Here is a 15,025-nt window from a genome sequence, read left to right on the forward strand (position 1 = left end):
ATCCCTGGCCAAGGTTGGAAGGTTGTTCTAATGCCAAGGAAAAGTTACCAACTAGAATAGAACAAGCTCTAGCCCTGCTCTCTTCTTGACTTGACCTCAGTCTCCTCACCTGTAAAACGGGAACAGTTGGATCAGAAGGTGGGTGGGGGCTTTCCAGTTCTAATATTCCATGGCTGGCCCTTCAGCCCCTGATGTCACAATATGGAGCTGGACCGTGATTGGCCCATAGCCTCAACCAGCTCTGCTGTTCTTTGGTCATGGGCACAAGATGGACTTGTCATGGACCTTCCCTATTTGTGCTCTTCTGTTATGGGCAGCTCTTGCCATGGCTCAGGACCGAGGGTGATGAGAACTTAGGTGGGGCTGGGACCTGTAGGAGCATGGGAGCAGACAAGGGGACCAGTCAGGGCAGACCCCTCCCAGGACAGCATGATGCCCACCTCCTTCTCCACAGACAAGTTCTACAATGAGACCATGGCAAAGATGTTCCTGCAGTTTTATGAGCATACCGCCCAGGTTGTATGGAACCAGTTCATGGAGGCCACCTGGAACTATGTCACTGAGAAAAACCGGGAGGAGATGGTGTGGTACCGCCTCAACTGCAGCCCCTCCTTCCCTTGCTCTTCTCAGGGATCTCGGGGGGGATGGGAAAACCATACCTTCTGCCCCCTGTCCAGTGCTAGAGAAAAGAGGGAATCCCTAAAGTACATGTCAAAGCAGGCTGCAAGCTCTGGGCCTCTTGGTAGCCCCAAAAAGCTCTCTGGGCAAGAATATCTTGTTTCTTTCCCCTTGTACATATCACCTCCTTGCTTTTAGGGACTCAGGCTCCTTCCTTTCTCCCATTTTAGCAATTCTTTAGTGATTCTGAACCGTTAAAGTGGGTTTCGGGAGGAGGTTGGGGGGCTGGGGTCTTTGCTGTCTCCAACTTTCCCAAGACAAATATGGTGACCCTCATTCCAGCTGCACAAAGACTCAGAGAGGTCCCAGCACATGCCGTACTTTGGCACTTGGGCCCGCCTGTTTAAGATCTCCAGGTTCCAGGACCCGGACATGAAGCGCATGCTGAGTAAGCTGCAGAACATAGACAAGGCAACCCTGCCCCAGGACGAGCTCGGGAGGTGATGGATAGAGCCCCCATGTCTCCAGGCATATGCTCCCCACCCCAGGGGTGGGTGGGCTGGCCAGGTGGGAAGCCAGAGAATCTGGGCAGGGGGGAGGTTGTCAGGAAGGACCATGAGCTTCCTTTGGGGGAGGGAAGCAGAGGCTGAAGGGAAGATGCCTCAGATAGGCCTGCCCCTCCCAGCTGGAGGGGTTAGCGCTGGGGGTGGGCCCAGGGGCACAGGCCTGCCCTAGGTGACACCTGCCGCCCAGTACAACATGCTTCTGGCCTGCATGGAGACGACATACAGCATGGCCCAGGTGTGCCTGAATGAGGGACCCTGCCTACCCCTGGAGCCTGGTGAGCACCCAAACACTGCCCTGTCCGTCCCCAGAGTCTCTAGTAACAGCCCCTTCCACAAGCCTACCCTGACCCCCCGTTGTCTTCCATGCCTCAGGTGTACTCACTTTTGAGGAGTGGAGGGTCTGCCTAAGGCAGGTAAGGGCAGAGGGCAGGCAGGAGTGGGGGGGGGGGGCTGTCCCACCTTGGCTCCTTTTCTTGGCATAGACCTTGAAGAAGTCATGGCCACCTCCCAGGATGAGAAGGAGCTGCTGTGGACCTGGCAGGGCTGGCAGGATGCTATGGGTCATCAGCTCTGCATCACCTTCAAGTGCTATATGCAGCTCAGCAACAGGACTGCAAAGCTCAGTGGTGAGGCCCCCAGCCCCCCAGCTGGCCAGCCCAGCCCATGCAGATGGCACACTGCACAGGTCCCAGGGCAGTTCCTGGGAAGGGAGAAGCAGAGTCTGCTGGGGGTAAAGGCAGTAGTAGGACCTTGAGATGGAGAACCTGAACCCCTCCCCACAGCTGGGGGAAGCAAAGGTGGTTCATTCACCATTGGTCCACAAACATCGCTTGAGCACATACTGTGTGCCAGGTCCTGGAGAGGTTCTAAGGATGCGTAGGTGAAAAGACAGAGAGGAGCCTGCCCTCCTAGGTAAGGCTTACAGTCTGAGAGACAGACAAGATTTGTGCAAACGCACATCTCAGGACGAGTGCTAAGAGAGAGAGGAGGAGGCCTGGAGACACTTCCCCAACGCCTGAAAGAAAGCAAGCAAGAGGTGAAAGAGAACCCCAGGCCCCACGATGGGACAAACCAGTGTTGGGAGGATCTGGAAGGAGCCAGGGTGGCCTGAGGGCTTGGACATGTGGGGCTCAAGGTGGGTGCCAAGACCAGTGCCTTATCCAGGTCCTCTCCAACCAGGCATGGTGAGAAGCATGGAGTGTGTATTTTGTTAAATGTTTTTCCACCCCTGATCTTATCCAATCAGAACAGTGACCTTGGGGGCACATTTCCCATTTGGCAGATGAAGACCCTGAGGACCAGGGAGGCCAAGTGGCTTCCCCAGAAAGTGCCTGGGTCTCCTGCCTGCCAGGCCAGGGCTGAAGGAAGGGTGGGCGGTGAGTGCTTCTGAGCCCCCTCTCCTGTCCTAGGTTACAAAGACATGGGGGCCTTGTGGCGGTCCAAGAGTCTGATACCCTGCAACACGACCTGGAGCAGCTTTACCAGGAGCTGCAGCCACTCTACCTAAACCTGCACACCTACATGTGCCGGGCCCTGCACCGCCACTACGGGTCAGAGCTTATCAACCTGCGGGGACCCATCCCTGCCCACCTCCTGAGTAACGCCCTAGCTGGTAGCAGAGTGGGGTGAGAAGAATAGGCCTCCAAGCTGGCACTCAGTAAAGGGAGAGACAGTGTCCTGCCTCCTCTGAGCCCCTCCTCTCCTTCCAGGGAACATGTGGGCTCAGTTCTGGGTCAACATCTTAGACCTGGTCCTGCCCTTCCCAAAGAAGCCTCTTGAGGACATCACAAAAATCATGAAAAGCCAGGTCAGTGCTCGGTGTCCATCTGACCCTGCCAGCTCCACACCCTCGGGCGGGGCCCTATGTATCCCCTCTTCCACACAGCACTGGAAGCCCTCAAAAATGTTCGAAGGGGCTGAAAAATTCTTCACCTCCCTGGGGCTGCTTTCCACCCCTCCCAACTTCTGGAAAACTTCAATGATGGAAAGGCCAACCGATGGGCGAGAGGTGGAGTGCCACGCCTCTGCCTGGGACTTCTACAACGGCAAGGACGTCAGGTCTCACAGGGCACCAGCACCACCCTCCTCTCCCTCCCTCTCTCTTCCTCCACTGGTTCCACTCTCCATCTGCCCGCCTGTCTTAGGAGGTGGGCAAGGGTGGGCAGGGCCGGAGCCAGGCAGCAGAGGGGATGTGAGCTGGCAACATGAGCGAGGGGGACCTGGAGTGAGAAAGGACAGTACCCAAGACCCTGCTGGTCTCTAGCCCATCTGCCCCAGTCCCTTAAGGGAGTCTGAATGGAGAAATCTCCCCTTCTCCCAGGGCCTCCCTATGCTCCTTGACCCCTGCCCTTTAACCCTAGGGTAAAGAAGTGCACTGAGGTGACCATAGAAGACCTGCTCTCCATCTTCCACCAGATGGGCCATATCCAGTACTTCTTGCAGTACAAGAACCTCTCTGTGATCTTCCGTGAAGGAGCCAACCCAGCCTTTGAAGAGGCCGTGGGGTAGATGGTCACCCTCTCGGCCTCCTCCCACAAATACCTGCTCAACAGAGGCCTGCTCAGCCACCAGCACCAGGACTCAGGTGATGGGGGCCAAGAGGACCATAGCAGGGCATCTGAGCCTGAGGCTGCAGCCAAGGCTCTCTGGGCAAGGCTGAAGGGAGGGAGAACCAGGAGCCACCAGCTGACTGCCTCACCTTCCCCAGAGGAGGAGGTCAGTTTCCTGATGGGCATCGCCCTGGAGAAGATCGCCTTTATCCCCTTCGCCTACCTGATGGACCTGTTTCGCTGGAAGGTCTTTGATGGCACCATCCGGAAGGACGTCTACAACCAGGAGTGGTGGAACTTGAGGTGGGGAGGACAGCTGCCCTGGGCTCTCTGCCCCCTCCCACCCCTGCTGTGGGTGGGGCTTTCCGGTCAGCCTTAAGGGCACCGCCCATTGCCAGAGGATGCTGCTGCCTCTCTTCAGAGGGCAGAGCTAGGATGTGCCATGCTGGTGGCCGGGGGGCCCCTGGGGAGGCCCCGGGGTGGTATTGGCTGTTTGCTATCACCTGATAAAAATACCCCTACTGAAGTGGATAGGGCCAGCACCTGCAATTATGGGACCTTACATTGAATCTGGCACTGGCACTGAGCACACCTCTTAACCTCTCTAGGGACCCTGGCAGTGGCCCTGCCTGCTCCTGGGTAGCTGGGAAGCTCACACAGGGGTGCACCTGGGCTCCTCCAAGAACAAAACATTGACCACCAGGCAGGCCCACCTGCTTCTCCTCTCCCTTCCTATTCTCACCAGTAGCACTGGCAGAAGAGTGTTTGGTGACCTGAGCTCTTTCTCCCCCATGGAAAAAGTCCCCATGGGAGAGAGGCAAGCCCACAGCCCCCTTTCCTGCTGCTCTAACACACTCTCACAACTGCCTCTGGTTTAGCATCCTCAGGCATGTCCAAGGTCAGAACTGGCTGCCAAAAGAGCTCACCAGCAGTCAGGCAGCACCACTCTTGAGAGAGGGGCATCCATGTCGCATCCTATCACTGACCACTGGCTGACTGGATAATGAATGCCCATGGCCCAGCTTCTCCATCTCCACCAGGCCTCAGACTGACCTGCTTGAGTCTGCTGGCCACAGCATGGTTTGGGGCTACCAGGAAGCAGCTGCCAGCTCTGAACCAGGCCTCTTATGTTTCTTTGAACTTGTACAGCATCCCATGATCTTTCACTGGAGAAGAATCTGTGACCAGCCCGTGGTCACACAGCAACTCAGGGGTGGAAAAGTTGGGTGCTCCTCTCTTTGTCCACTCACCCTCCCACTGCCATCCCAAATTCAGGCCCAGGTCTCACTGGTGGGGTTGGCAGAGTCTTGATCTTGTACTTCTCCAAGGGCAACCCCCACAAGCCATCTGAGGTGCCTGCAGGGGTCCTTTTCCTCCCTTGGCCAACTATAACCACCACCACCTATGATGGAAACCAAGGGTAAAGGGAGAGAGGTGACAACTTCCTGGCCCTGAATAAGGAAGCCTCTATCAACTGGGAGGGGAGCCTCCTGGCTCTATGTTGGCCCCAGAGGATGGCTCAGGGCAACCAGTGAGCCAACAATGAAACAACCAGAACTTTTCATAGGCTTTGTCTCATCCCACAGATGGATCATTTTATCCCCATCTTGCAGACAACAAGACTCAGTGACAATCAGTAACTTTCCCACAGTCGCACAGCTCAGAGGGGCAAGGTCAGATCTGAATTTGAAAGTTAATGGGATCTGCCAGGGACTAGTTCTGTGACCTCCCACCAGTTCCCTGACCTCTAAACTTTGGTCTTCTCATCTAAAATGGGAATAACAGCAGCACTACATTGCAGAGACGCTATTCTGTTTTCTTCTTGGCACTTCTTACCAGATGAAGTGACCTTGTGGGTCTATAACCATCCCCATCATTAGGATGCAAGAAAGACCTTGAGTAGCCCGTTCCCTCCCATGTCCCTAGAATCGGGACAGTGTTGAGTGAATCTGTGTGAAGAGCTTAGCATGGTTCTTAGCACAGAGGAAGTCAATGTTAACTACTGTTATTATTTGATTCTGATTCCCAATTCCCAATCCCATGTGTTTTCAACTCATTTATTTAATCTATAAAGATGCAGTAAGTGTCCTGTGCCCACCAGTTTTGATAGAGGTGCACGTGCTTCCAAAGGAAAAGGCTCTGAGAACCCAACTGCATGGTACCAGCCCCCTGTCCTCCCCAACAGGTTGAAGTACCGGGGCCTGGGCCCCCCCCCCCCCCCCCGCCATCCCTCGGACAGAGGATTACTTTGATCCTGGTGCCAAGTTCCACATTTCTGCCAGCGTGCCCTACATACGGTAACGGTCTGGGCCCTGCCAACAGAACCAGCTCTAGGACTTGGGGACTGGGGGCATGGGAACTAGGCTGAGGATTTCCAGGAAGGCCCTAGATCCAAATGTTCCCCTGTTCCCCTGCTCACCTCTTCCAAAGAGTTGTGCAGCATCTTGGGGGCCACACCCTGGACTCTTGGGCTTTCAGAGCAGATCCTGTGTGGAGGCAGCGCTGATGGGAATATTCTAAAGCATCTCTACTGTCCCCAAGAGGAAGGCAGGAAAGAAGGAGGTAAGGGTTTGTTCAGGAGGCTAAGAAGGGTATATTCCAAGGCCAATCTGAGGTGGGACCTTGGCAAAGGAGCCTCCACCCAGCAAGGTTGGGCGCTGGCCGGGCCCTCAGACCACTGCACGTCAGAGCTGCTAGGCTCCAAATGGCTCTGGGCTTCCCATCCCTGACACCAGCTCCCAAGCCTGCCCTTTCGTCCCTCTCCCCAGGTACTTCATCAGCCTAGTACTCCAGTTCCAGTTCCACGATGCTCTGGCCTCAGGCCGTGTGGGCCCATTGCACCGATGTGACAGCTATAACTCCAAGATAGCTGAGAAGCTCCTGGAGTGAGTGCTCTCCTCCCTCACAAAGCTCCCTGATTTGTTCTCAGCTGCCTGCCCCTTGCTGGAATCCTGCCCATGGCTCCCTCTCCTCAATAGACCACCGTGGGCACCCTGAGCAGAACCTCATTGACCTTTTAGTTTAGTGGAAGTTCTTCCTCGTGTCAGACTCCAGTCTCTCCTCTAGATATCGAAGCCCATTTCCTTGTGTGTAGCCTCTCCTGGTCAGAGAGACTATTTGGCCCCTCCTGCTCGCTCTCTCTCTCTCTCTCTCTCTCACACACACACACACACACACACTTACACACACTCACTACCATACATTCCTTCATCCATGTGTGCACCTGAGCACGCACGCACACATGCACACACTCACATATGCCAATAAATCAAACTGTCTCAGATGGGAAGCCAGTACTGGAGTCCTGCCTCAACCTTCAGTCCTCCATCCAAATGCCCTTATCTTTTCTGCACAAGGTGCTCACCGATCTTCAGCAGCATTTGATGCACTCTTGGGTGTACTCTGCTTTTCCCATCTCTTCTTGGAGGTGCTTGGATCCGGCTCCCAGGCTGATCCAGGTTGCTTTCACGCCAACCTTTGTGATGCTCTGGTCAGCTTGTGGTCCATTTTGACTCCCTAGCCCCAATCTTTTTTCCTGCAGTTAGTATCCAGCCCATGGTTTCCATTCCTGCCTCTGTGGAGTTGGTTTTGGTCCTGAAACAAACCTGGAAGAATGGGACGCTGACCTGATGGTGGGAAGCCTTGACTAGTACCAGCTGGGCTCTCTGAGGAGTACTCTTACAAGGTTTCACGTTAGCAGTTCATAACTTGCAAAGTGGGCATGATTAGCCACATTTCACAAATAATGTAACTCAAACTAAGAGAGATATTGTGATTGCACATCATTCATCTAGCAAGTGGCAAAATCCTGCTTTGAGTGCTGAACTGATTCTAGAACACGTCATCATTCACACTGTTGCCTCTAAGAATCAAGGGATACAGGTCTGGTGAGGTTAGACCTAGGTCTGCTGGTTCCACGATCAGGGCTTCAACCACTTAGGTGCAGAGCCCACCCACTGATATGGTCTTTTCCCCACCAATTTTTCTACCCAGTTTAGTGGGTCCATTTCCCCGATTGGTCAAGGTCACCTTGAATTTTATTCCTGTCTCCCAGAGGATTAACATAGCCACATAATTTAGTCTCCTTTGCAAATTTAATGAGCATATCTGTGATTCCACTGTGCAGTTTGTCAGTAACCACTAGGCCAGATGGCGTTGCAAGACTGATCTCCTGGCTTGGCTCCCAGGGAGTGCTGCACCTTCCATGCCGATTATCAACCTAGTCTGTTTGCTTTTCTATCTTTTCACACTACAGGGGTTTATGGTAGCCAACTGCCTATGTTTGAGCTTTTCTGAATATGTAGAACATAAGGGCCCTCTCTGCTCTCTGCATTCATGTCTCTGGCTGCTCAACACTTATTCACTCAGCAAGTATTTACTTGTGCGCATGCCAACCAGCTTGGGCAATGGGCCACAGGATAAACCAATAACCATAACACAAGAAAGGAGATGGTGCAGTAGGAAAGGGCCTTAGTGAACATGCAAAGAAGGTGAGGATGTCATGCCCAGGGACCAAGGATGGATCTCTGTCCCCAAAAGCAGGAGTGCAAGAAATAACAGACATTGTTTTCTACACATCAACTCACTTTTAACTCTGAGCCTTCATTCCACTTAATTGGTGGGAAATTTGACCTCATTCTCACCACCACCTCCTCCCCACCCAGGGCACACAAAGCTCCCAGGATCTGACTTGGCACCAAAACATGTAGAGGCCCTGCCAGTCATCACTGGTCATTGCTCACCCGTCCTCACACATTGCCATCCAGACCTCTCCCTGGTCAGGGAAGACCCTAAGTTCCAGGTTTAGGACTTTGAATGCTATCTTCTGGGGAGAGGGTGGAGGAGAGGACTCTGAGAAAGTGGGATGTCATGAGCTCTGGGGACTTGAGAGAGCAGCAGAGTGAATATAGGTTGTGTGTGGGGGGGGGGGGTGAGTGCTTGCAGAGGAGAAGGGGGAGGGCAAGATTCTTGGCTGCTCTTTTACCTAATATATCTTAGAACTTGACTCATCTTCCTATATGTGATTGCTCTGGGTTGGATCTGCTGGGAATGGAGAGTTGAAGTGGACTTGGTCCAAGTTCCCAAAGCCCTTGCCTCATCCGGCCAACCATGATAGGCGTGACCTTGTCCAATGGACTCATTGCTGCGACCTTGGATTTGAGCGTCAGGAAGTGCTCAGCTGCCATTTTTGCAGGTCTCATGTGCTGGCCACATTGGCCGTGAGCCGGGCTTTGGTCAAACCTCTTGCCCCACTGAGCCTGAAGGACTATTTCTAAATAGGTAGATTTTCAATGGTCCAAACTTTCTCCCCATCAGGTCCCTTCTTTTTTCCCAGGACCCAGCATCTGATATAATCTTACCTAAAGTTAGTTGTGGGATTTTGTTTTGTTTTATTTTGTTTTTCTTTTCATCTTGATGACTTTCCTCCTGCATTTATCTAGGATCTTAACTACATTTTCCCCCATGGGTTTCTGTCAGGGATCCACTAAACTTTAGTTTCCCCTCATTCTTTCTCAGTTGTTTATTAAGTGATGTGTATAAGTCTTTGCATGCTACAAAGCCCTCTTTCACTGCCATTATGTGACTTAATCCTCACCACAGTGAAGGGTAGATATTAAAAGGGCACATTTTGCTGATGAAGAAACTGAGGCTAAGAGCAGTTGAGTCAATTGCCTAAGGTCATGTGGCCCATAAGTAACACTGCTGAGTCTTGAACCTGGGTCCTGTTAGTCTAGACTCCACAGTCTGACTTATGGGCTTCTAGACCCCATCTCTCTCGTGGCCAGCTGGGGACACAGGTTAAGAAGGATCAATGTATGCCTATCACTGCCTCCACAGGGGCTCTGGGGTGGAGAAGCCCAGAGCTTTGGCTTCAGCACACTCTGTACCTCCACCATGAGTGTGGGGCCAAGCCTAAGGCTGGTCCCCCTGCCACCAAACACTGCATGTGCTTTGAGACACAGCTGACATTAGTGCAGTGCTGCAGGCAGGACACAGAGCACACTCCATGCTCTAGATCTCCCTAATCCTCCCAAACACTCCCTGTGAGACTAGAAAGGGCTGAAGAGCTGCCCCTCCCTACTGACACTGAGCACCTCATGGGAAACAGTGTCTCAAGACTTTATGCCTGTTTGAGTCCAGAATAATAATCACCACAGTAGTGGTAATAATAATAATAATAATCAGCTAACATGTATTGCCTGCCTACTATGCTCCCAGAATTGTGTTTATTTAATCAGCATACCAACCCTAGGAGGTACATATTGTTATTATCTCCATTTTATGAGTATGGAAACTGAGAGTCAGAAAGGTTATGTTACTTGTCCAAAGTCCCACAGGATTCAAACTCAGGTTGTTCTTATTTCAGAACTTGTTATTTTATCCACTGCTCTGAGCTCTATGGGAAGAGTCTGGCTAGCAAAGCCATACGGCCAGGGTTGGGCACACTGAGGGGACCCAGCAGCACCAGCTGATGCCCCCACACCCCACACAGCCTCACAGCTGTATCTACTCTCCCAGGGATGTCCTAAAGCCCTGGCCAGAAGTCCTGCAGAAGATAACCGGGCAGACCAAAGTGTCTGCAAAGGCCCTCATGACTTACTTCAAGCCCCTCTTGAACTGGCTGGTCACCGAGAATGTGCGGCAGGGGGAGATCCTGGGCTGGCCAGACTTCAGCTGTACCTTTGAAGGTTTGATAATCTGACCCTGGTGCCAGCTCTGGTCCAGCCCCAAGCCCTACCCTAGCCTGCCCTGGGCCAGTCCCTACCCCAATCCAGCCTTAACCCCTAGCCTATCTATGACCTGGCTTGAACAAGCACAGCATTGTTGCTGCATGACCCCGTCTGCATCTGATGCAGCTTTGGCCAAGACCACAGCCCCATGGCCCAGCCACTGGCTCAGTTGCTTCCTTGCATACTGTTCAGCTAGACTGCCAGGTAGGCATCTGAGCACAAGGTGGACTTCTTTCCTCCTGACCCTTGCACAGAGCCATCACTGGGCACCATGGGGGCATAGCCCTATCTGTGCCCATCTCCTCCTTTCCCTTCTACTCCTCCTCACCCTCCTTCCAGGGCAATGCCTTCCCCTATGGCTTGGAAGGTAGGTGCCTGAGGCTGAGGGAGGAGGCCAGTGGCAGTCAGGTGCTCTGATTTCCACAGGGCACCCCAGGGCTCCCTCCCTCATTCTACCTGCTCTGCAAGACTCCCGTGTCTTCCACAGAAAAAGACACAGACAAGGTGACATTTCTGAGTCTGGAGCTGGACACTGACCAGGCCAAATTTGGGCAGTGGGTGCTGCTGACCCTCAGCTTTGTCATGTTCCTGGTGGCCCTACTGCTGGCCTGCAGGCTGTACTCCCTGGAAAAAAGGTCATTGTCCCAGAACACCAAGGCACAGAACACCGGTTCACAGGACTCCAGTGCACTCAAGACACAGCCCAAGGCCTACTTCCTGGGGATAGCCATGGAGCCCTGCCTGGTTGCCAAAAGACAGTGGATCCTGCTGGGCTTCTGCCTCATCCTGATGCTGTGCTCAATCAGCCTGATCATTCAAATTCTCACACAGCACAACAGGAAGCCTCTGTGGATGAGAGCTGAATGGTGGAGCTGGGACTAGACACCAGTACAACTGGTAAGGCTGGAGGGCAGGAGGAAGGTGGCCAAGGCAGAGAGCACTGGGGGGGGGGGGGGGTTAGGGAGGAGACAGCTTGCATGCATAGTGTCCAACTGCAATTGGGTGCAGCTGTGGCAGATCTGGGTACATGGAGGTTTGTAATTGTGTGTATGGAATTCATGTATGTGAAGCCATGTGTACAGGCTACTGACTCTGTGTGATTCCATGTATGTCCTGGATTCCAGACCAACTTCCTTCCCCTAGGGGCTCAGGAACCATGGTTTCAGTGAGCCCAGTGACTCTGTCCCTCCAATTCAGCCACCACCCCAATTCATGCCCCAAACTGTTATTCACACAGCCTTGTTTTCTTCAAGAGCCCAACTGTGGGGCTGGGCCAGGACTGCAGTGTCCAAGGAATGTCCTCTCTGGCTAGAAACAGGACACTGCTTCAGTCACCTTATAAAATGTATTCAAGTAAAACTGGACATTCTGTACAAATCACTGGTGCCCGGTTCTTGAGCACTGTGCTCTGTATTCTATATCCAGCATATCTTTCTGCTGATCCTCTGGCCTACCCTGTGTTGGGCTGCATAATCCAGCCCCAAAAGCTGCTTGTCGGCTGCCTGAGATGCAAACTGCCCCACAGCCCTCCCTGCCCCAGTCCAGACCTTCCCAAATGGAGACAGTGGGTAGCTGGGCACCAAGCCAGGCTTGATTAATGATTGACTTCTTTAATATTTAAACAAAGCTCATCTCCAGCCACTCCGCTCCAGAGATGGCCTTGTTCAACACACACACCTGCTGCCTGGCCTGTTGCCCTGGGGACCGATCACAGGGCAAACAACACCTTTCCAGGCTCAGTGGGGGAGGGGGAAATGGGATGGAGAGGTCTATAGGAAGACATTTGGGAAATGGGTACTCTAGGGACAAGTTTAGGACAAACTTGAGGAAAGAGAGAGAAGGCCTCTGCTCCTTCCCCTTCTAGCCCTTCTTTCCATTCTGGGTCTACCCACCATGGGGATGCCACATCCAATATATGCCACATCCAATATAACACAGTCCAACTGCATTGGACAGAGGCCCCAAGGAGCTCTTGGAGTGGCTAAAAATCAGTGTCTGTCAGTGATTAGGGGAGCCTTGAGGCAGGTAGTAGCATAGCCAGTAACCAAAGAGAAGTGACACTAGTAGTTGAGGCAACTCAGCTACAGTTGAGTTGGTGAAAGGGTGGCCAAAAGATGAGACTGGCTCTCTCTAGATTAAGGATCTGAGCCCAGAAGTCAAGGTTCAGGAGAAAAGAGGGGCTGGGCTGAGATCTCCATGGGCCCAATCTCTGCCCAGATTTCAAGAAGTCTTCTTGAGATCTGGCTGAGCCCAACAAAGTACTGCTCCAAATCCAGGCTCCATAGCACTCTTGTTTGATGCCTCTGTCACTGCTCTTACTTACTGTGCTATGCTCTTACTGTGCTATGATGTCCTTATTTGTTCCCATTATTAGCTGTTAGCACCGTAATGGCAGGACACCCATCAGGAGTATGCCCCTGCATAACATCTTTAGGTGGCACAGGCCATAGAACATAGAAGACTTGGAAACTGTATGAATGAGAAAGCTCTAAGTCCCTCCTCAGAGCTCAGCATCCTGCTCTGAGTTCATGAGAAACAGTCCCACCTTTCCTACACAGTCAGCCTGCACCCCCACACAAGGGGCAGCCAGGACAACTCTGCCTCACTAGGAGGCCACACTTGCAGCCCTCCCATTCCCCAGCCACAGTGGCCAACGAGGCCCCCATCAGGCATTGTGGCTCTGCGTGGCAAAGGCACACCCAGCCTAGGACTCCAAGCTTCTCATCTGGACTCCAGCGAAAACCTCACTGAGCCTCCTTGTCCATCCTCTCTCCCCCGCCAGCCATTGTAAAGTTTCTTTCACTGAAATACTTCCTTTGTGTCTAACTGCTCAAGAACTTGGTTGTCCATCAATTAAATCTAGATGTTCAAAATGGCATCTGAGGGTCTTTATCAATTCACCTTTTGTCCAAACTTCACCCCTCCTATGCCCCAGCTCAGTCCCTTTGCATTGATTCCACCATGGGCCTTTGCCTAAGGTGTATGCCCCATTTGAATGTTTGCCTTCAAAGGCCTGACTCAAAACTGGTCATTGGATACTCTGCAAAGTTCCAAGACCACTGAGATGCTCAATGAACAGTGATCCCTTTCTCTCTCTCTCCTCTCCAGGAAACCTCTTTCAATAAACCCCACCCCATCCCCATCTGCTCTTCTAGTGTATTCATTTTCAATCAGTACTCAGACACTTTTATCAGTGGTCACTTGCTAATAGGTGGTTTTAAATCTATTCTCCTCCCAAGCAGTGCCTGTATGCTAAGAGCTCTCAGGTCCCTGAAGAAGGTACCTTATTGTATTATTATTATTATTATTATATATTTTTTTGTACACCTTCATATGCACTCCAACCTCATTATCCCAGGGCCAGGGCCACGTTAAGCTTGCCACTTAGGAGCTCTGCATGGACACTGGGATTGGGCACTTAGGAAGGTCGTGTTAAGAGGGCTATAATAGCTCCTTCTGCTCCCCCACTCCCACCTTCTACCTGAAAGACTTGGCCCAGCAACGTCCTGACTGCCCTTCGGTATCGGTATTGGGAGAGGGTCGGAGCGGGGTTGAGGCCATTGGCCAGTGGGACAGGAGCAAAAGAAGCTCCTGAGAGGAGCCCTGACCGCATTCCTGGCTCGGCACTTCTGCCCAGCTCCACCCCCTAGGAGTCAAGGCCCCGCCCCTGCCCCGTCGGGTCCGGGAGAGGTTGCCCCCGCCCCGCGAACTCCGCCCCGCCGCCGCGCTACTTTCAGCACCGCGGCGCGGACAGCTCCGGGGCGGGAGCAGAGGGAGTGAGGTACGGCCGCGGTCGGTCAGGGAGGGCTGTGCAGGGCAAGGGAGGGTTGACGCAGGCGGGCAGGCAGGGCACGGAGCCCCGCGACCCTCCCCGGAGGAGGCACCCACCCGGAACCGGACGCCGCTGAGCCCGAAGACAGACGGAGACGCAGGGAGCCGGGGCACTAGTGGCTCCAGGGAGAGGCGCCGCCAAAAGATGCCTGTCCGCAGGGGCCACGTCGCGCCCCAAAACACGTACCTGGACACCATCATCCGCAAGTTCGAGGGCCAGAGTGAGTCTGTGCGTTGAGGTGGGGGGAACGATCTGAAGTCCTGGTTCTGTGGCAGGAGTGGCGGGACCCCTTTACTTACTTCAAATGGAGCGGGGGGGGGGGGGGGAGCGGGGTACTGATGCTGAATGCTCTAATGTCCCCGGACACCTTCTGTTCCAGCGATTTCCACTTGCTTCAATACCACTCTCTCTTTTGAAGCAGGAGGGGCAGACTGCAGCCCCACCCTCCTCCCCTGAGTTGATTTCTTGGTACCCCAAGCGCTGACTTCCCCTTCTATCACTGTCCTTCTTCCTCCTCCTGACACCCCCCACCCCCCCACACACCCCCACACACTTCCTCCAGAAGTTTCCTTGACTCCCTCCTTTTTGCCTCTTGGGTGTAACCAGTCTAATCTTTCTAAGAGCTCTCTTCAGGCCTGGGGCCTATCTGGTCACATCCCTACTCCTTCTTCCTGACTCCCTGCGCTGACTCCAGGAAACCTTGGGCCTCTTTCCTCCTTCACTGACCCC

General features: G+C 53.3%; 2 protein-coding genes across 3 annotated transcripts in view; both read left to right on the forward strand.

Annotated features, from left to right (window-relative positions):
* The first annotated feature begins 223 nt into the window (after positions 1-223).
* Positions 224-13,342, forward strand: LOC121015251 (angiotensin-converting enzyme-like protein Ace3). Its single transcript, XM_040452048.1, is given in 17 exon segments — positions 224-357; positions 455-582; positions 961-1,109; positions 1,362-1,459; positions 1,667-1,810; positions 2,594-2,623; positions 2,626-2,781; positions 2,894-2,991; positions 3,070-3,242; positions 3,545-3,768; positions 3,892-4,036; positions 5,919-5,946; positions 5,948-6,030; positions 6,502-6,618; positions 10,253-10,422; positions 10,952-11,361; positions 11,702-13,342. Coding segments are annotated over 16 exon segments (2,238 nt in total). The 5' UTR covers positions 224-257; the 3' UTR covers positions 11,347-11,361; positions 11,702-13,342.
* An 858-nt stretch (positions 13,343-14,200) lies between these two features.
* Positions 14,201-15,025, forward strand: part of KCNH6 (potassium voltage-gated channel subfamily H member 6) — a 21,507-nt gene continuing 20,682 nt past the window's right edge. For both annotated transcript variants that reach the window (XM_040452049.1, XM_040452050.1), the window contains exon 1: positions 14,201-14,516. In XM_040452049.1, the coding sequence (XP_040307983.1) occupies positions 14,441-14,516 (76 nt within the window). In that variant the 5' untranslated portion in view covers positions 14,201-14,440. The remainder of the gene's footprint in view (positions 14,517-15,025) is intronic.

Source organism: Herpailurus yagouaroundi, unplaced genomic scaffold, assembly GCF_014898765.1.
Source record: "Herpailurus yagouaroundi ecotype Mexico unplaced genomic scaffold, PumYag 206, whole genome shotgun sequence".
Taxonomy (NCBI): Eukaryota; Metazoa; Chordata; class Mammalia; order Carnivora; family Felidae; genus Herpailurus; species Herpailurus yagouaroundi.